Source organism: Cydia fagiglandana, chromosome 22 (assembly GCF_963556715.1).
Source record: "Cydia fagiglandana chromosome 22, ilCydFagi1.1, whole genome shotgun sequence".
In the NCBI taxonomy this organism is placed as follows: domain Eukaryota; kingdom Metazoa; phylum Arthropoda; class Insecta; order Lepidoptera; family Tortricidae; genus Cydia; species Cydia fagiglandana.
This window is the reverse complement of record NC_085953.1, coordinates 4,923,370-4,946,277: the sequence shown is the minus strand read 5'-3', so window position 1 is coordinate 4,946,277 and position 22,908 is coordinate 4,923,370. Positions and strand designations below refer to the sequence as shown.

The window sequence follows — 22,908 nt, the reverse complement described above, 5'->3', positions numbered from 1 at the left end:
GCTCATACGAGATAGTGTTATTATGTATTTTATACAGTACAGTCGCCTCTATTGTCAAGGTGTTAGAGTGCGTGTTCAGATATTGTGAACACCTTGGCCGCTTCGATATATCTGATGGCGACTGTACCTACCTATGTTTGTCAAATGTGTAAAATAAGAGCAAGCTTTTTATAAATTCCTATTATTATATTAGCCTTGGTGATAAAAGGAAATAGGTATGACTATACTTAAATATTCAGTTCAAAATTAATTATTTTACAAAACGGATGTTTATAATATTCTTTTAACCCTAACATGTCATAGAGTTCTAATTAATAAGAATGAAAGATAAACACATCTTAAAAGTAAGTACCTATACCTACCTAAGTTGACGAAAAATAGTAATACATTCCTGATATTCTTGCCGCCTCACTCAGCAAGTTTATGTATGAATCATCTTTTGACATTTACAAATATCTCAACCATGTCAAGTTCATTTCATTCAGTGTCCGGGAAAATACCAACTTGCTAAAAGCATTCTTAACGAATACGAATAAAAAAACCGGGCAAGTGCGAGTCGGACTCGCGCACGAAGGATCCCGTACCATAATGCAAAAAAAAACGGGAAAAAATGCAAAAAAAAAAACGGTCACCCATCCAAGTACTGACCACGCCCGACGTTGCTTAACTTTGACTTAACTTCAAAAATCACGTTTGTTGTATGGGAGCCCCATTTAAATCTTTATTTTATTCTGTTTTTAGTATTTGTTGTTATAGCGGCAACAGAAATACATCATCTGTAAAAATTTCAACTAGCTATCACGGTTCGTGAGATACAGCCTGGTGACAGACGGACGGACAGACGGACAGCGAAGTCTTAGTAATAGGGTCCCGTTTTACCCTTTGGGTACGGAACCCTAAAATATGGTCACACGCAACGTAATTTTTTGAATTATATCGACATATCTTTAGATTGGTTTCAAATTTTAAGTCAACTTTAACTTAATAAGAATTTGGCGGGAGGCTGTCCTTGAAAATATAGGTAATCTAGTTTCCTTGTGATTTGTTCTTAGTTTTATCATTTAACAAATAAATATACAAACTACTATTTTGCGTTAGCTCTCTCTTAAGACCGATTTGATTCGTACTGAAGCGACACCGTGTACAAACGTCGAATATCATTAGTTTCAAGATAATAACAAGACATAAATTACCCTAGTTATGCGAGTAGGTAATATCGCTGACGTAATATTCCCTGCGATACAAGCGACCGATAAAGGAAGTCGCTCCAGCGTGAAAGTAAGGCCGACCCGAGGTCGCGCTATATTGTCAACTATTTATACCTTATCTACGCGCTTTTTTATTAATTTCAGACGGAGATATATTTGTATGCATGCTTTAATTACTTAGACTTAACTAACAGGTAGACAAGTTAGCTATCGCGAGAGCCATACGTAGCATTTTCAACCCATACTTTTGTGACAAGGCAATCAAGCCAGCACCCTAAGAAGAGTTATTTTAGCGTTTATATTAAACTAATTTCTTGCCTGAGTTCTACAAAAGTAGCAGAACCATGGCATATTCAATAAAACTTGAGAAATCAGAATTCCGAGCAGTCATTTAATAACAAATGACTGTTATCTCGTTGCCATGAATAAATTTAAGCCACCTGTTAGTTTATCCGTATTACTAGCACATAAAATATTTAACTACCTATATATTTTTAAATTTAATACGCCGTAGGGCAAGAGAAAACAACCTGTCCCCCAATATCGGAACCTGTTTCGCGTCTGACGTCGACCTCGATTCAAAATGGCGGTCAACTTTGTGCTTTTCATTTTCACTTTCAGGTGTTGTGTGGGAAATAGGTATTATTGGATGAAATAAATAAAAATAAGTACATACCTACATCAATAACAGTAATCCTGTATCCTAATCAGCTGTAATGTTGATAGGGAACAGTTTTTCTACGATTACGATATTTTGGGGCGAAAACATATTTCTCTTCTATAATAATCCTGCAAACTTTTAAGTACCTAGCCTACTTAAGTTTAGGTTGGTAAGAAAATCTGTCACTTACAGGTCATAACTTTTGTTACCTATTTAATGTATTTTCACTAAGGTGACAGGATGGTCACTAAAAAACAAAATAAAAACATATTATTAGGTATAGAGTGAAGAGAGTAACTGTATTCGTAATTTTCTTTCATTTATTTATTTAATCTATAGTGCACAAGTAAAATACTAACTTACAAAAGGCGGACTTAAAGCTACAAGGCATTCTCTATCAGTCAACCTCATCCGCGACAAATCAGTCAGTTCATTAGTTACAAATGAATCATTCATTGAATAATTCATATTGTACACAAAAAAATGTAACGAGTTATAATTAAGTTGCGGTTTACCTAGTTTATTTTTAAATAACCGATTAACATTCACCTTCAACCGTATTAAATAATCGCATAGAAAATTGGTCATATTACGAACGCTATCCAATGTCATTGGGCCAAGATCGATTTGTGGTTTATCAATCATAATTGCGTTATTTTCAATTTAATAAAGCTTAGTCTAGTTTGCGGTTTATATTCAAATTATATCGATAAAAATAGCTTTAATATTCAATAGAGTCAGTCCATGAAAAGTCAGATTTGATATTATAAACGTCAAACTTCTATGAAATTATGACGTATAAATGACACTTGCACTGCGTGGGCTATCAAATCAGCTGCAGACTATTATTGGTCCGACTATATAAACATTTTAAAAAACAAAAACACTCCAAAAAACAAAAAAAACATAACCTACTCTGGCAAACCTATTATGTCAGTAGAAAAGGCATGATATTCAAATTTTCTAGAGAATAACCTTCGCGCTTACATTTTTTATATTTTCCGCCTTTTTCCACTGACGGGAATGGTTTGCCAAACTATACTATGACAAGAGTTTTTTGTTAGTGGAGCATAGACAGAGACAATCTTAATATATCTTCTCCTTATTTTTTTTTTTTTGGCGTGTTAAAAATATGATCCCTCCTTGTTTTAGTATTATAACCCCCCAAAAAGGTATTAATATAGATTTTTTTACTTAAGTGCTACTGACGAAATTGATTTGCCAGATTTGAAACATTGTTCAAATTCCTCCAACGGAAAGTTCGAAGAACTGTGCGAGCGAGACGCAAGATACGTGGGTGCCACAAAAAATGCAGTTTCACTCTCGACGCGACTCTCTGACCCCGATTCGGACCGATCATATTTTAAATCATAATAATTGTGTTTCAACATTGTACCTCATTTTTTACTGATACTATCTTTGATATTATGTTTATTTGTCATAGTGACGACTTTGTTATACCGTAAATCCTAATTATCTTTTATCTTTTTAGGGTTCCGTACCCAAAGGGTAAAACGGGACCCTATTACTAAGATTTCGCTGTCCGTCCGTCCGTCCGTCCGTCTGTCTGTCACCAGGCTGTATCTCACGAAACGTGATAGCTAGACAGTTGAAATTTTCACAGATGATGTATTTCTGTTGCCGCTATAACAACAAATACTAAAAACAGAATAAAATAAAGATTTAAATGGGGCTCCCATACAACAAACGTGATTTTTGACCAAAGTTAAGCAACGTCGGGAGTGGTCAGTACTTGGAAGGGTGACCGTTTTTTTTTTTTGCTTTTTTTTGTTTTTTTTTTGCATTATGGTACGGAACCCTTCGTGCGCGAGTCCGACTCGCACTTGCCCGGTTTTTATCGTTGTCTGTACTGTACCCACATCGGCCACAACACAAGCCTTACTAACCTGACTATGGGACTTTGTCAATTTGTGTAATTATGTACTATAATATTTATTTATTATAAATTTTATATTAATAAATATTATTAATCATAGCGATCATAGGGCTGGCGCTTTCTTTGCCCAGAGCAGAGGCTAAGCTAAAGGTGATAGTCCATTTCCAACGACAGCTGCATTACCTACTGTTCATTTTACTATGGAAATTGACAATAACAGCGACGCGTTCAGTACTAGGAGTGCAGCTGCGGTTAGAAATGGAATGTTACCATAAGCCTGGCGGTGCAAAGGGGCAACGCCGCTAGCGTTTTTGCAACTATGCCGGAAGGGAGTCATTTGGGGGAAGTCTTTTATATTTAGTTTTTAGTATTTAGTTTTAAGTTGTGTTTTGCGTTAGCATAAGTTAATTTAAGGCAAAAATATTAATATTACTAATTATTATCATTATATTGTTACAGGTAATTAACGTTCACCCAAAAGAACATCAGAACATCGTGATGAATGGCAAATTCGTAAATATCAATCAAATTTGATAATCATGGCTGGCTCACGATTTCAACGCTTACCTTTAATTGCTTTTAATGTATACTAATTATTATTCTCGATCACATAATAATGAAAAAGTTATTAATTATTACATTACGTAAAGCACTTGTCTGTACGAAAACAACTGCTCGGTACTTTCTTCTCACTTTGGCCTTCGGTCGAAAGTGTCCGAAAAATTCACTGCCGCGCCTCACTAATCGATTTCATGTACTTGACATTCAAATTTCTGCACTCGAAACTATACTTTGACGCTAAAACAATAGAGTCCAAATTAAGTTTTTCAGAAATATGGAAATTGGCGTTTTACTATGCGACACCAATCGCGGAGTTCGATCTCATTTTGCTCTTTAAAATTCGAATGCGTATTCCAATGCGGTTCGAATTTTAATTTGAAATTTGGAACTTTCATTCCGGTCATTTATTTTATACAAAACAACTGCGATTTTTCAAGTTGTCGGATCAGATGGAAAAGGTACAGACTTAATAAAGATCCTTGGGGAACCCCCGTTGTAACGCTTAGGTATAGCAATTCGAATTAGCTACTGATTTTAATTCTTAATAGGTAGCTAAGTTGTTGGTCTACCTTTATGTAATGATGTTGTTGCGAGTAGTTTAATTCCAAGAGGACCTCGCTCGAGTCTCTCGCTGTAACATACACTGCCAAATGCTATTCTCATGTCTAGAAAGGCATTGCAAGACCAATGCTCAATATGTTATGTAAATCGTAATAAACTAACAAATGAATTATTTTAGAAAGCAAGTGCGCCTAATTGAGTAAATAGTAAATACTCATATACGTCAAAAAGCAAACAAATCATAACCCAGATTACCGGATTTAGCACTTATCCCAACGTCATAGAGTTTAAACTCGAAGGATTTTTTTATGAATGGTAAATTTACCATGTAGTTTCCTTACCGTTTTGAATGACAACATCTTTAACAAAAGGCTAGTTCGAGCTTGTTACCGTGAATGCGGGGAATTATCACATTATGTGTGTGAACAAAAATTAGCGGAATGTGAAATTATCTGTGGACTTTCACCTGATGTCGCTTTCGAAGAGGTCATTGGTTACGCGCTTAGAATCGAATTCGATTTTTAAAGGCAGTTTTCGGTACTTTGAATGTATTGTGGACGTTACGTGCAGCGATTTTTTGTGGGTAACTAATGAAATAATCATGAGATGTTTTAGGAATGAATTAATTTAACAGCTATCACAGTTATCACACGACCGAATAGGTGGTATTATTTATAATTAATTATATTTTAATCATGCAAACTGATTGGTATTTAATTTCGGTATAAATTTAGGATAGTTTGGTATTTTGAGGGCTTAGTAAGGTAAGGCCGTGGATCAAAGTGACTGTTGTGATATAAAATAAAATGAAAATGTCTGAATACAATTTCACTAAAATATAGAATATGTTCAAGGGCGGTATCCGTATATTAACAGTCCATATTTAAAACACAAATTTTGCGATAAAACTATACTCGCTGTAGTTTTAATTAATAATAAGATCAGAGGTTAGAAAATACATAAATATGTATATAGGTAATTACATGAAGGCTTTAAATTTAGCAAAAGATAATGATTAAATGTACCGACAATGCTTAAACGGAAACTGCTTACGTCTAACGGAATTCAAACCTGTTATTTCCGTTCAAATCCAATCTTTGCTAAGCATTCTGGCGAAACAAATTACTTTCTTTCCATAAAAAGGCCTAAAACATTGGTTTTAAGTCCCTAAATTCGTCGTTAACATTTCTATTACTTCATAAACTTCATATTTCTAAATAATAATATAAAACTTTGCCTTCGCGTCTGTTTTCTTTTGTTTCAAATAAGTCTGAAGTTGAATGTTTGCTGTTTTTGGATACCCTTTTTCTTGAAATAAGTATTGATAAAAAATTTAAACATTGTCTAGCTAAATTAAAAAATGGTATTCACGATATCAAAGAAATCAGAAAATTGTCACGGGTACAATTCTTAACAAGCAGACCATAAACATACTAATACTTACACGTATACTCCGTTGTTAGTATATTACACGTATTATATGCAAACCGCCGCTCTATTTCCCATACCACATTGTCTATGGGATGTCTATGGTAACCTAGAAGCCATTGTTGTGTGACCTTGTCTCCGGTTTGATTTATTTTGTGTGTTCCATTTATTTGTTTTGTTCTATTGTTCACCTGTTTCGACAACTTGCTTGATGTTAAGACTTGGAATAATATCTACTTGTTTATGAAAACGGAAATTAAAGTCATTACATTCATAACACAAAAGGTTTCTATTTAGATTCATGCTGGGAATTATATTTCCCGCTTTGTTACTTTAATTACATCCATTATCCAATCAGTATACTAGTTGTTTTATTTTAGTATAGAGTTGGCTTATTGCCATGTATATATCGGCGGCAGATCGTAAAATCGGGCATATCGAGATATTCCTAGGCATATCATGAAACGCCGCCATTTCATGATCTGACTAACGACTACCAGCCATATCGTTCAAACCTCAACGTTCGACGATTTGCCTGGCTACGTTTAGGCATATCAAATAAGTAGGGTGTGATATTCCTAGGCAGATCATGAAACGCCGGTATTTCAAGATCTTCCTAGCGAACACCAGCCATATCGTGCAAACCTCAAGGGGTGATATTCCTAGGCAGATCATGAAACGCCGGCATTTCATGATATGCCTAGCGAACACCAGCCATATCGTGCTGACCTCACGTGGTGATTTTCCTAGGCAGATCATGAAACGCCGGCATTTCATGATATGCCTAGCGAACACGAGTCATATCGTGCAGACCTCACGGGGTGATTTTCCTAGGAAGATCATGAAACGCCGGCATTTCATGATATGCCTAGCGAACACGGGTCATATCGTGCAAGCATCATGGGGTGATATTCCTAGGCAGATCATGAAACGCCGGCATTTCATGATATGCTTAGCGAACACCAGCCATATCGTGCAAACCTCATGGGGTGACTTTCCTAGGCAAATCATGAAACGCCGGCATTTCATGATCTGCCTAGCGAACACCAGCCATATCGTGCAAGCCTCACGGGGTGTTCCGTTCTTAACGTTTAGTTTTTAAGTAATTAATCAAATTTCTGCGCGCTTCTACCGTTTATCGATGCAAAGGCAAAACGCACTTCACAACGATACAATATTGACATCTTAGCCAATAGGATCGTCGAAAACTCTCGGGCGGCACGCTCAAGACGAGCCTCAGCAGCGCCTCTGTTGGCGAAAAAGAGAACTAGCGAGACGCCGCGGCATGCGGATCGACCGCTATCGATTTAAATTACATTATATGAATTAAGCCTCCAAAACTAAGTGTTTTAGTGATATATCGTGCGTGACAAAAGGCCTAAGACTGTTTAACGTACCGCCGGCCGGCGTGTGAAAGAGGAGAAGGTGCTGAACGTAAAAAAAGAACTAGTGGCATCGAGAGGATTCCGCCATTGCTGCAGTATCAGGTCAGTCCAGTGCGTGATATCCTTTGGTTATTTTATCGTGTTGTACCGTTTATTACCGGTGAGTATAGATATTTATGCTCGATCCTGAATGTTGTGAATTGGCATTGCATCTCATTCCAAAACCGCGTCGTTTTGCAACAAGGGGTGATATTCCTAGGCAGATCATGAAACGCCGGCATTTCATGATATGCCTAGCGAACACCAGCCATATCGTGCAAACCTCACAGGGTGATATACCTAGGCAGATCATGAAACGCCGGCATTTCATGATATGCCTAGCGAACACCAGCCATATCGGGCAAACCTCACAGGGTGATATTCCTAGGCATATCATGAAATGCCGGCATTTCATGATATGCCTAGCGAACACCAGCCATATCGTGCAAACCTCACAGGGTGATATTCCTAGGCAGATCATGAAACGCCGGCATTTCATGATATGCCTAGCGAACACCAGCCATATCGTGCAATCCTCACGAGGTTATTTTACGATGCGCCCGGTATGAAGCTAGGAATATCAACGAATGCCAATGCTCTGATCGATCTGCCGCCTCTTTTATAAGGCAGATCGTGATATGCCTGGGCAAATCTTAGTCAGATCTTGAAATGGCGGCTTTTCATGATATGCCTAGGAATATCTCGATATGCCCGGTTTTACGATCTGCCGCCGACATATATACAAATTGTTCTCCTCTCTCATAAACCAAAGAATAGGTACCACACTAGAAACAGAGCAACCGGTGGAACAGGCAGGATTTAGGAAGCAATACTCGACTATAGACCATATTCACACTCTGGAATTATTGATGAGAAAAATATCAAGAGAGAATGAGCGCTCTATATGTCGCCTACATAGACTATAAAAAAGCCTTCGATTCCGTATCACATGCAAGTATCTGGACTGCGCTAAAAGAACAGGGAGTGGAGAACGGGTATATACAGGTAATAAAAAGCATTTACAGTAACAACACGGGTAGAGTTAAATTGGAAAGACACGGCCCAATCTTCCCTATTAGAAGAGGGGTAAGACAAGGCGATCCGACCTCCCCAAAGCTTTTCATTGCCATTCTAGAGTCGATTATAAGAAAGCTAAATTGGAAAAACTGCGGCCTAAATATTGACGGAAATTACCTGAGCCACCTGCGATTTGCAGACGACTTGGTGCTTCTATCAGAATCAAGCGAACAAATAAAATTCATGATCCATTCTCTAAACACAGCTAGCAAAGAAGTAGGCTTAGAGATGAACCTCACTAAAACAATGCTAATGACAAACAGCACGCCAAAGACCATATCTGTAGACGACGAAAAACTGATATATACGGGTAAATACACATACTTGGGCAAACAAATCAGCTTCGATAAAGAAAGCAACGATGAGGAAATAGAGAGGCGTATTCAACATACTTGGAATAAATATTGGAGTTTGAAGGAGATTTTTAAAAGCAATATGCCAATTAAAATTAAAACACAAGTAATGTCGTCCTGTCTTTTACCGTGCTTAACATATGCTTGCCAGACCTGGAAGTACACAGCAAAAATAAAGAAAAAAATCGTCACATGTCAACGAGGCCTCGAGAGAAGCATGCTAAATATTAAAAAAATCCAAAAAATACGGCACACTGAAATAAGAAGCATATCAAAAGCTATTGATGCTCTAAAATATGCCCAAAAACAGAAATGGAAATGGGCAGGGCATGTAGCACGACTGACAGACCACCGATGGACCCTAAGAGTGACATCGTGGAAAGGCCCATGTGGAAAACGCGGTATAGGAAGACCGCGAATGAGATGGGCGGACGAGATAATCAAAATAGCTGGTACTAACTGGATGCAAATAGCCCAGGATAGAACAAACTGGGCATCTTTGGAGGAGGCCTTCACCTGCGGAGGGGTTCTTGCAGATTAAACAACTATTTCCTATAGTCTCACAAAAAGTAAACAAAATTTGTTAATCTAAATAAAATAAAAAATTAGTATTTAAGTAAAATTGTATTATGTTACGGTTGCAAGAAATAAAAGGCTTTTTTATTTTTTTATTATTTATTATTTATTATAGAGTTGGTTTTCAAACCGAGGTTCTTTTTGTATTTAAGTTAGTTAAAAACGATTAAACTAGTTGTTATCCTTATATCGTTGTTTATATTGTCTTAACTTCTAGCCACCGACGAATCAAAACAAGCCAAGGCAAATTAAATTTTAATTGATCAAATTCAAGATTCAAAGTTTAATGGAACGGGAGACCCTTTTAAAGGATTCTGGGCGACTAAAGGTTAAAAGCTCAACACACACAAAATAAATCACTAACTACAAAATTTGCTAACCATAATCTGTTGTCAATAAAGATTTAAAAATTTCATCAATGTCACGTTCAAAAACATTAGTCTTAATAATAGAAAATTAGAATTTCTCAAGTTCTGGAAGCGAAATAGTGGACTAATTCTTTCGCTTCACAGGTTTTTCCAAGTACATATTTGGAACTTAGTAACCAGCGGACTATTCCACGGGCTGTCCCGTACAAGCGCATTTTATTTCTTATGTTGCGACTTCTCCTTCGGAATTTAAAGCAGGCTTTTATTTTACTGTGCATATTTTTGACCGTTTGTCATAGAAAAGGAAACTCTTATACTTGCAAATCTTCAGAAAATTCGCGTTTGTACTGGACAACGGTAGCCAATTTCATGGAATGCTCGAATCGATTATATCTACCATAATCCTTATGTCACTTCAATTATAGATTACTTGCTCTTGCTCCGCATAACACTACATAACGATCGGAAGTGGGCGTGTGCAGTCGTGCTTATCCTTCATCTACTTGGGCCGGCGACCCTATTTCGAACGATTTTTGAATTTTCTATTACAATTTAAATCGTGCGCTATTTCTTTAAGGTTGAATTTTGATTGACTTAGGCATTTTTGTCAAAATTGCAAAATGTCAGTGTCGTAATGGTGTGGTATCTCACGCACCTCATGATTTTTTTTGCCTTTCTAGGACTCAGATGAGTTCTAGATTTGGTTAGGACCGGTTCAGTGCTTTTGAATTGAATACTAAAATTATCAGGATACCGTCTCTAAGGTTCTCGAATGGGTCAAAAACTTTTTTAGTATGACCTACATCTTTCCTGTGGATATCATAAAAATGGATTTTAAAGCCTGATTTTAGGAGAATCTCAAAGACACTTATTATTTTGTCTTTGTGTATTTTATAGCCTCTTCTAAAATACAAAGCATCAATTCTATGAATGTTATTTAAAACCTGTAACCTGTTGCGGTCACCTTTTCGACCTCTCTTAGTCATTTGTCTATGCCCAGGCCCATACGATTAAAAACTTGATCTCCTTGAAGATGACTATTTACATACAGTATACTATTAAAAATCAGTCAAGTGTGAGTTAGATTATGCTACGTAGACGTTGGCGTATCCTCCGGACCTAAATGAACATTGCAATGTACAGTCGCCATCAGATATATCGGAGCGGCCAAGGTGTTTACAATATCTGAACAAGCACTCTAACGCTTTGACAATATAGAGGTATGTCAGATATTTGTGACCACCTTGGCCGCTCCGATATATCTGATGCCGACTGTACAATATTTAGGTACATATTCGTGCAATCTAATTTGAACCTTTCGTAAACCAAATAAAGTAGCATTTCTTTTGATTAATTGCTTTTTAAAACAAACAAAATTCGTTCTAATTTACTTAAAGAATAAAGTTCAAATTCATAAGATAACAAACAGATGCTTAAATGGAAGGATTGGCGAGTTCTCTTAGTGCACAAATAAATCTGTATGTGCCACAAAATATAAAATATTTGTTTTAATGACAAAAAGTATTACCATGTAGTTGAAAATACCTTTTTAGTAGGTAGTGTAATAAAGGTCCTTTTGGTGGCGGAACGCTAAAAAACTCACATTGTTTAATAGCTTTCGAAAATATTTTTGATCCACGTATGACCTTTGCGTACACGTTTGATAATACTTAAATATGTACCTATTAGTATTAGGTAAGGTAAGGTGTGGCAGTGTGGCCGAGTGGATATGACGTCTGACTTTCAATCCGGAGGTCGCGGGTTCAAATACTGGCTCGTAACAATGAGTTTTTCGGAACTTATGTACGAAATATCATTTGATATTTACCACTAGCTTTTCGGTGAAGGAAAACATCGTGAGGAAACCTGCATAAATCTGCGAAGAAATTCATAGGTGTATGTGAAGTCCCCAATTCGCATTGGGCTAGCGTGGGGACTATAGCCCAAGCCCTCTCGCGCATGAGAGGAGGCCTGTGCTCACCAGTGGGACGTATGTAGGCTGAAATGATGATGATGATGATGAAGGTAAGGTGGGGTAAGACTGACATAGTTTATTTTGCTCGGGGCAAGACTAAATAACCCCCTTATTCATAAAACTTTACGGGCCTGATTTAGTTAAATTATGTTTTACCCCTTTTTTAGAAATAAGTACATAAGTCAAAATGATAAGACAAACGATTAATTGAGGTTGATACAAATATTAAAAATAAACATAAACTAACTTGTCTATAAAATAAAACTAAATTAAAACTAAAAACTAATACTAAATAAAATAAAATAAAAATATATCTAAGAAATTGGGCCCCTTTGGCATGGTGCCGAGGACGCTGGCAGCATTTCCCCGCTGTATTGCTAAGCTAATACGTTGAGCGAGAAAGCTGCCAGCTCTTCGGTCACCAGTGAAGTCTACAATCCTTTTCGAAAGCTCCTTAAAAAGTTTTACAGCATTAGGACCCCACGGGCCAAGGGTCTCAACCCCAAATTGAGGTTTGTAGAGCGTTTATGAATTAGGATTTAGGATCATGGTAACAGTATGAGGATTCCACACAAGTGATAGCCTCACCCCACCTTAAACATTATCTGCTTAGTTTCTTACTTATTTTTCCTATTTAAATATTGACTGAAGTTAATTTAATCCATTCTTCGTATTAGAATATACCTAATAGCTACTGAATTCATTAACAATTTCGTAATTAAAACGATTATTATCTCTACGTCTATTTTAATAACAAGGTCGGACCAATCGATCAGACAATTTTGCAACAACTAGAAAGCCTATCTTTGTAAATAACTAATAGTATAGATACAGGTTCCGATTTGCACAATACTAGGGGCCCGATTCGGATTTTGAAATAGACATCTATTAAACATCTTTTAGACATCACCAAGATACGATAACGATATGTTCAAGATCTAACCTGTCAAATTTGACATTTGCGCGATTCTGGAGATACTCTTGAACGATTTCCACAGGATCTGACTTAGAGATCTAATTCACATCTAAACGATACCTATCTTACTCTATCTAACGTAAAAGTGACATTGGTTGCCCGAATTGCGCTGCAAAAGAGAACTAGTTGATATCTAAACTATAACGTATCTAGAATGGATCTAGTACGTGTCGTCTCTTGTGAATATCTTGAAGTTCGAATAAGGCAGTAGGTATTTTGTAACGAATACTAGGTGTCGGTCACGACATTTTGACAGATTAACAAGTTGAACCTAATAGGATTAATGTATTCATGTTTAACCGACTTCGTAGGACAAGGTTCACAATTTTTATTGTGTGTGTTTCGCAAGGAGATATACTCAAACATACCCACTATTGTCAGTAGCGAGAAATTCAATTTTTTTTTTTGATTTGCCGCCTTTTTCTACTGACCGATCGAGTGTGCCAGAGTATAATTTAATTGTGTGTACGAGTAGCATACGTGTACCTAGAAAAAACCGGTCAAGTGCGAGTCGGACTCGCGTTCCAAGTGCACGAACGATCCTATAAGGGTTCCGTTTCTTTCCTTTTGAGGTACGGAACCCTAAAAATTACAATATTTAATATTGTGTAGGTACATTTTGAAGGGAATAAATTTTAAATTGTATTTATTATAATTATACCCATGGAATTTACTGTATCGTTTCGTACCTTTAAAACTATTAATTAGAATTAGACCATTAAATGATAACTACCGATTTCGGCTAATTTTTCACACAATGCACCATAAAATACTTCAGTATCCATCAAGTTTAAAGGCTGGCGTCCACTAGACTCGCCGAGGCGAATCGAATCGAATCGCAATGATTCGCCTCCTATATTTTCTATGCAACTGCGTCCATTGACGAATAGCCGCGGCGCGCCGATTCGACTCTCCGCGTGTATTGCTCGTCAGGCGAATTTCTGCGGCTACGCGTTTCGACTCGACTCGGGGAGTCTAGTGGACGCCAGCCTTAATAGTGATATTCCTACAAACACCAAATTACGAAAATACTAGTAACTTTAGCCTATTAGCAATGGCGGAATACCGGCTTAGTGAACCATAAAACTCATAACCCATACTTACTGATTGCACATTCTCTCTTAAGTAAAACTGGTTGCACAGTTCATATCACGCGCTATAACTTTGAACGCTTAAAAGCATACCTGGGTCAAACAGATCACTGTGTTACGTTCTTTCCTGTAGACATACACAAGAGTTAAGGGCTATAAAGGTTAATTTTCTTATTTAACCCTTGCCCACGTAAAAAGGTCCTCCTTTTATTTACAGAACTATGATAAAATCATTACTTACATGCCCACAAGCTGTTAACTATTGCCCACAGGAGAGAAAAATGTACAGTTCGCGCGAACACGCTAGTTTTCTCTCGGGCTAGGGCTATAAAGAAAATTAATCTTTATAGCCCTTAACTTTGTGTATGTTTACAGGAAAGAACGTAACACAGTGATCTGTTTGATCCACCTTTTATACGGCTGTATTCGAACAATTCTTATAAGATGTCACAAAGATACGACACCGATTTGTCAGTGTCAACGTGCGAACAGGTCATTCGCGTTTCTAATTTCCTCTTTTCCGCATCATATTGGTAACAGATCGAATAATTAAAACTCGAATTGGCCTGTTAATCACACACACACACACATTATGAACTCTTGTCACAGAATAAATAATAGTACTAGGTACAGAAGACTCATTCTCTAACAAAACGCGTCTGTCACGATCAGGACAGATATGGCCGCTAGGTGGCGACAGCGCCACGCGCGGCTTATGGCAAACCCCAAAATTGGGGTCGAACGGATGTACCTACTTTTATTTAGCTACCTGTAGCAAAGCGACGAAATCGCGGAGTGAGCTACGCCTGCTCTTCTTCGAAATAAATTATTACTGAATTGAATTAATATCTTCGCCAAGCCCACTGCACCAGCCTTAAAACGCATAAGATTGCAAGTGCATTGACTCTGGGGTCCCACTGACACAGTTACCGTCTCTCTCGCACTCCGGCTCGACGCGAATCGCTGTCTCGCTCTGGCGCGTAGCTTTTTACACGACACTTTTCCCGCCTTATATGTGGGGGACCAGTCTTGCAATAGGGTTAGGAATTTAGTTAAAATTCCGTTGGGAAATAGACCAGACTTCAAAAAAGGTTAAAATTATGGTTAGCGCCTTATATTAAAAAAAACCGGCTAGTCGGACTCGCGCACGAAGGGTTCCTTACCATTGCGCAAAAAACGACAATACCTAAACGTTTGTTGATGGGAGCCCCATTTAAATATTTATTTTGCTTTGTTTTTAGTATTTTGTTGTTATAGCGCCAACAGAAATACATAATGTGTGAAAATTTCAACTGTCTAGCTATCACGGTTAATGAGTTAGACCAGGCTCCAGTTTCACCACGGCTACAATTGTCAGTGACATATGTCGAGCGACAATTGTCAAGCGACAGGTGACATATTACAATTTTATAAAATATTTTCTATAGAAATACTTACAAACATGACAGGCATTTTGCTACAAATGTATGTATTACAATTAGGTATGTTGTGAAACAAGAATTATTTTTTCTAGTCGACATATTTGTAGAATTGTCGGTGAATCTTGACAGGAAATGAGTTATATGTCGGAATTTCGTGACAATTGTCGTGTTTCTTGTGACAATTGTCATAAACTTAGCAAGAGAAATATCTGTTTTTTTCCGATATATTAAAGTTTATTTTAATAATACAATGATGGTGGCAAACAGGAATACGGCCCGCCCGATGGTAAGCGGTAACCGTAGCCAATGGATGCCTGTGACGTCAGCAACAGTGATGTTTTACAATTGTCGCACTTGTCACCGTGGTGAAATTGGGGCCGGTACAGCCTGATGACAGGCAGATAGACAGACGGACGGACAGCGGAGTCTTAGTAATAGGGTCCGGTTTTTACCCTTTGGATACGGAACCCTAAAAACATGCACATTTTGGCAAAAAGGGTTAATGAAACAAAGGTAGGTAGATTTATAATATACCTAAAGAATTTTTCAAAAGATATAACATAACGTCTCTTAAATCTACGTAATAGAATAAATCACGCAATAAATGTCTACAAAATGCACAAGTTTAATAACCAGAAGTTACAAACTTATGAATGATCTCTCCACTAAACGATTCGACTTTTTGCCGACCATTGTCGAAATACCAGATTACAAGCCGACGAAAGTTTTCTAAAAAAAAACAAGATCTTACTTTCGTCGGGCGACAATGTAAAAGTGAAATTCAAAAAGTAAAAAGCGAACCTATCAAAGAACCGCGTATACCCGATAAGTATCTATAAAATACTCGCGTATCTCCCATCTTCCCATACGGAACGCAAGTCATCCGATTTCAAATTTGGAACAAACAAATTTAAACATTCATTAACCCCATTCGATTATCGTTCTTGAGTCATTGTGTTACAGTTAAAACTCCTGTAATTTCTTAATAGGTGTGAATGTTATTCAGGTTTTTGAAAGGAGAGCGTGCGAAATAATTACAGTTTTGACAGTAGCTTTGTCCGTGCAAAGCGAATGTCGTATTTATCTCTGTTGATTTAAAGTGTACGTTTGTTTGTATGGTTTGGTCGGTAGTTTTAATTATGTAGGCCCTAATTATTGTCTCTGTAATTGCTCGGAAGTTAGCGGGAAATGGTGCGCGACGTTTCTAGGCTTTGTTACGTTTTCTAGAACATTCACCTGGGACCTTATCAATAAGGAAGTTTATGTGTGGCTTGTGGTTCAAAAGAGTTATCTCACGAAATTTGCCGCCGAATATCGTTAATTAAGACGAAGACGCTAAAATAAACAATTGAACTTCATTTTAGTTTACGCTTCACGGTCTTAAGATCATCTGGCGGACAAAATTTGGTTGGTTTGGTATATTTGGGACCTTGTGAGAAAAATAAATTTCAAGTGAAATGTTCAAATAAGGATAACCTCATAACTGGCAGATTTACATTTAGAAATGCTTTCTAATTAAGATCAGATTTTTTCTATTTTTGGTTATATTAGTAAATAGAGTTAGACCATGAAAAGTCTGCAGCGATTTTGATAGTATTACGCAGTGCAAGTGTTATTTATACGTCATAATTTCATAGAAGTTAGACGTTTAAAATAACACTTGCACTGCGTTTGCCACCTATCAAAATCGTTGCAGACTTTTCTAGGTCTAACTCTATGTAGATTTCTGTCACTACATGCTCTGTTCATTATTCGACGAGTGTCTACAAAATACCCTTTTCTAGAAATTAATAGTTCACTCTCTTATAGTTTCTAATCTTACACTTTTTATTTATTTATTGAGACAACAAAGAATATTGAAGAACAAGAACAACCACGTACATAAAAGACAAAACTTATACAAACTATTTTTAAAATTAAGTATAAACTAAATAAATTAAAACTAAAACTAATAAAATGAATAAATAAAACTTACCCACCTACCTTAGGTCCCCCAGATCTGTCCCCTGCGGAAGGGTGCCCATAAGGCTGGCTACATTTCCACGCTGAATAGCTATGCCTATTCTTTGGCCTAGGAATGAGCCAGCCCTAGGGTCACCCGTGGTTTCCAATAGTCTTTTTTTAGGCCCTTAAAAAGATTGTGAGCATCACGACACCACGGCCCCAGGGTCTCTACCGCGAACGCCGCAAATTTGTGGTTGTTTGTAAGACCAGCATATTACTTAGTTTAAATAAAGTAACAAAAGTTAAAAACATAAAAGACTGGAACCTTTCTTCCATCCAGCAGACGCCGAAATATTCTAAAAATTCCTTAATGAACACACCCAACCCGTCATACATACTAAACGCGGCCTGTACCTACAAAGTCCTAGTAAAAAAGTAGCGCACACCTTAAACGCACGTGCCATGTCAGTAGACCATCCGATGTCCACTTACTCTGATAAAACGACGTATGTGTGTACAAATATCATGGCACTTACGACGTTTTGTCGTCTGCGTACGCGCTGCGTGCGCTTCCGTCGTAACTGTGCCGGTGAAAATGTTCCTGTTGCGTTTCGCGTATGGGCGTTGTGGCCTACTGTTCCGTGGAATAGTTGACCAAGACACATTGAATATTAGCAGTTCCGTTACTTAGATACTGATACAACGCCCGTATGCACCCCAATCCTGACGTTGATCAAACATTGTAGTAGTTTTTTTAGAGCCGTGTGATGCCGGCATCAGAAAAGAATAGCACCACCCATCTCGTCTCGTGGGTGTCGTATAAGGCGACTAAGGGAAAACTGGCGACCGATATGCATATGAGCAAGGCTCGCCCGTTTCCTTAGCGGGGTCCTTGCTCACGAGAGCTGTGCGCGCGCCACATCGAAAAAAAATACTAAAACATTGTAGTTTATCTGTATCATTCGGTATTTAAATAAAAGTAAACAAATAAATAGAAGGGAAGAGAAGTAGAGGAAGAGCGCCTACCCGGTGGATAGACACAGTAAAGGTATATGCAGGACCCAAGGGCCAGACCTGCCAGAGTGCCTGGAAGAAAGTGGTATAAGCGCTGGTAATCACGACCCTCAGCAATGAGGATACAACTGGAAAGAAAGAAGAATTACATTTTCGGGTAGTTATAAGATTTATTGGTTAACCAACCAAACACAAAACCGCCTGGATCTGTCACTGAACTTCCTGACTTTAACTTACATAATGTTTTCATCCACCCTCGAATGGCTCAAGGAGCCGTTTGAGGGTTGATTTTGTTTACTTTTATTTAAATACCTAAAGATACAGATTATAGGTAATACATCTTCTTGTTTTTAAGGTAGAGTCTTATAAATAGTAGGCAATAGAGATGAAGACTACGAGTTTTAGTTATGTACTTATTTCCTATTTTTTTTCTTGAACATGATTTTAATGATAATGAACCTAGATGAGAATTTTAGACTGAAATGAGGACAAAACGGTGAAGTATTTCAGTAACAGTTTTTTAACTGTATCTCTACAGAAGGAGATTATCAACAAAATTCCTTACATAACCACGGAAACACGAGATTTGCAGTTGCGTGCTAACTGTGTCTACACTTAGATAACACTAGTAATCGTGTGAAAAAAAAGATGCCCATCTCTTTTTAGCGAAAAGGGTGTAACCGAGAAGCAAACTAGGTATAATCGTAAGAAACCTACTGATATTGCAAACGATCGTGTTTTGTTTCGAGTCTACGCGATATTCTCAGAGGGTTTGGTAAGGTTTGAGATTGGGACAATTGGCTGGTTTGTGCAACAGTTTCATGTTTTGTATTACGATGTGAAGTTGGAATGGTGGAAGGTAGAGAAATGTGGAGGGGCATTCTACAGAAATGTCTGTCTGTCTGACACAGATCTGCCGGTTATTAACGCTGCCATACGCGTCACGTCCTGACAAAGTAGACCTTTTTCTTTTCACATATCGGTATTTGATAGATTGAGAAGATGGAAAAAGTCATGGAAAAAGAGCGAAAAAAGATGAGTCATGGAATGTATGGGCCCAATGGAATGTATTGAGCCCATATAGCTCAACTCTTCTTCTCTTTCCGCGAACAACCATATTATTATAAATCCTTCGAGCAACACGGAAGGGAGGCGGCATTTGCACTATTTCCCCTCTGCCGAGGTACAAGATTAGCGCGTCAATTTAATCTAGCGCGGGTAATAAAACTAGTTGCACTTGGATTTTTCACTAGACCGAGTCCAGACGCGCGCGTGAACTGTTTGCTCGGTTTTTTGTTATAAAAAGAGGTCGGGGACATCAAATTTACAAAAAGAAAGTGTTACATTTCACATGTAATATATTTTTTTACATATCATACGTTAAATTACATTTAAATACAATTATTATATTTTAGTCTCAAGTAATTGTTGGATTTATCGATTCTGCTCGCTCAGTACAAATTGCGGATCGGTCGAGCGACAAATCCGACTTCTCATCTCTCAGAATACAATGACATACTTCAACGAAAATGTGTTAGTGTGCGTGTTGTGACACTAGTCACTCGTCCGTACACAAAAAGAGATCGAGGTTTGCAAGATTTGTCTTTGACGTGTGTCATTTTCTATGTATTTGTGTCGTCATTACAGATTGGATTTTGTATGTAAGTGTGTGAGAAATGCGACTGTGTGCACCTTTCCCCCCGCGAAAAATGGCAGAAAGATTTGTACCGCGAGATATCGCTTGGGCTCCTCCCTTCCGACATGTCGGAAGCCGGTGTTGCTCGAAGTATAAATCATAGATCAAATGCCTGACAACGAATTGACAGTTACCTACCTGCCAACCATTTTACACTTAGCTACTTACCCGATTCCAGTAACTTAATCGATCCACTTACGTCCGTTTATTGATTTACGTCAATTGATCTGATTAGCGACCTCGAATCTACTTTCAAAACGTTATAATAACGAAACGAATTAACGTTCAATAATCTTCGTACAGTTAGTGCGTTTGTACCGGGATCTGAGGGCCTACCGCGCACCACGTTCGAAGTGTTGCCTCCCTGTCACACTTACGTACAAATTTACAAGTGCGACAGAGAGGCATCACGTCGACTTGGTTCGCAGTAGACTCTGCAACTGGGTTAATAAGGTTGCGCAATTGATTGTTGAACATTGGACCAGTTTGGTCACCTTGTGTCAGTTGCAGGGGATGGTAGCAAAATCTTTGTTTTTTACGAGTGTTGCAATTAATTCAATGTGCTGTTATCTTAAAATGGGGCCGCACGTTATGTTGCAAAAAAATAAGCTAATTTAATTTGATCGTGATCTGGGTTCTAGCAGGATTAACAGTGCTTCACCCGAAAGAGTGGAGCGTATTACTGAGCCAGAACCTTTATTTTTGCTGCAATGCATAATTACAGCAAAACCACCTTTTATTGATGCTTCTTGTTCTTTATTAGGGTTCCGTACCTCATAAGGACAAAACGGAACCCTTATAGGATCACTCGTGCGTCTGTCTGTCCGACCATCCCTCCCCTTTATCTCCGAAACTACTGGGTCTAAAATTAGGCTGTAGTAAGGCTGAGTGCGTTCCGTCTTTGGATCGCTATGCCGATCCGTTGGGCGAGGAACGAGCCAGCCCTAGAGCCCCCGGAGACCTCGATTATTTTTTTGGAGAGCTGCTGAGTTAGTTTGGACTAAAATGATATTGTGATATTAAGGTTAGTTTTCTTATTTAACCCTTATCCACGTGAAAAGGTACTCCTTTTATTTAGAGAAGTATGATAAAATCATTACCTACATACCCGGAAGCTGTTAACTATTGCCCACAGGAGAGAAAACTAGTGTGTTAACAGCTTGTGGGCATGTAAGTAATGATTTTATCATACTTTTCTAAATAAAATGAGTACCTTTTCACGTGGTTAATGATTAAATAAGAAAATTAACCTTTATAGCCCTTAACTTTAGTGTATGTCTACAGAAAAGACGCGAACACAGTTTTCTGTTTGTCCCTTAAATAGAAACTTAACACTTAACAGTCTAACGCCTGTTTCTAATGTATAATGACTCATGAGCCACGAAAGCTTAGTGATGCCTAAAGTTACGTGGCCAATACTGGTTACCGGTTGCTTATATGACGTGTCCTAGAGGCTATTATTGCAATACTTAATCCAAGACAATGATAGTCATGATTATATACCTAACCTTTCAATCCGTGATATCACGCTGCGAATAGAAATGTCAGATGACTATCTACATGATGATGACCTAAAAATCACGGAACATAACCGCCAAATTGTTAAATCAGCCTTATAGGATGAGCGGCGTCCGCCGGTCTACCTGGGGGACTACCAGACGTCTTAGGAGGGGGTGAATGATGATGAGTTATCGCTACTTAGTACGAGCATATAACCTTAAACGTAATAAGGTTTTGGCAAAAATTTCATTTTTGGTACAAGCTTTTATCGCCGACTGTACTTTTTTTTCCACAGGCAACTAATACTCATCGAGACAATTCTAAGAACCCCAAACACAATTAGGTTTCGTTGTTTTATCACAGAGTTCCTATGGCAACCTCCGGTCTCCATCATCAGATCAGCTCGATGACACCATAATATTGCATTGTCACCCGACTTACATATGTATGCAAAATTTCAGCTCAATCGGAAACCGGGAAGTGGATCAAATTTAACTTGCAAGATTTGATTACACACAGACAGACAGACAGACAGACAATGGTCAGGTGAAAGTAAATAAAAGCTTGTAATAAAAAGAATCTGTAGCAGCAAAAGAAAATAATTCAAGTATAGAATATTTTTCAATAACATTTTATTTTATTTTTGTTACAGATATTAATAATGAAGAATCAATAGAAGCAACTAGGATAAAAAGGGAAGGCGTCTCAGAAAACAGGGGTGAGTACTTCAACATTTACTATCCGCTCCATGTCTTCTGTAAAAAATATCTTTGCTTCAAAATTTCTGCATTTTGCCGCTAGTCTAACTAGCGTGTCTGGTCTGATCTGATCTTTATCTTAAACTTATACCATTCGCCTTTTTCTCTTCTTAATTTTATTTTTTCGTTTCTTTTCTATACTTAACCTAATAGTAAAGCATCCGCAGGTAGGTTGTGTGTAAATTTGTTTGATTGTGTTGACGTTGATTATGATTATTTAATTAAGTATAGGAATTTGAGCATCATTAGTTTCTTTTTGATTACCAATAGCAATTTAAACATCATCAACGTCAATGAATGTATAAATTAGTGCTAACAGTATGAAAGTGTTTGTCTCTACTTATCTATTAGCAATAGCGTATTTATTCTTCTATTTATATTGCATAATTAATTGTATGTTTTTTTCTTTCTCTTTCAAA

At 37.6% G+C, this 22,908-nt stretch overlaps 1 protein-coding gene across 1 annotated transcript in view; it reads left to right on the top strand.

The window, feature by feature from the left end:
* Nucleotides 1-22,908, top strand: part of LOC134675400 (mucin-2) — a 130,952-nt gene that overhangs the window by 100,604 nt on the left and 7,440 nt on the right. Inside the window, exon 2 of the mRNA XM_063533607.1 lies at nucleotides 22,384-22,449. Coding sequence (XP_063389677.1) covers nucleotides 22,384-22,449 — 66 coding nt within the window. The remainder of the gene's footprint in view (nucleotides 1-22,383; nucleotides 22,450-22,908) is intronic.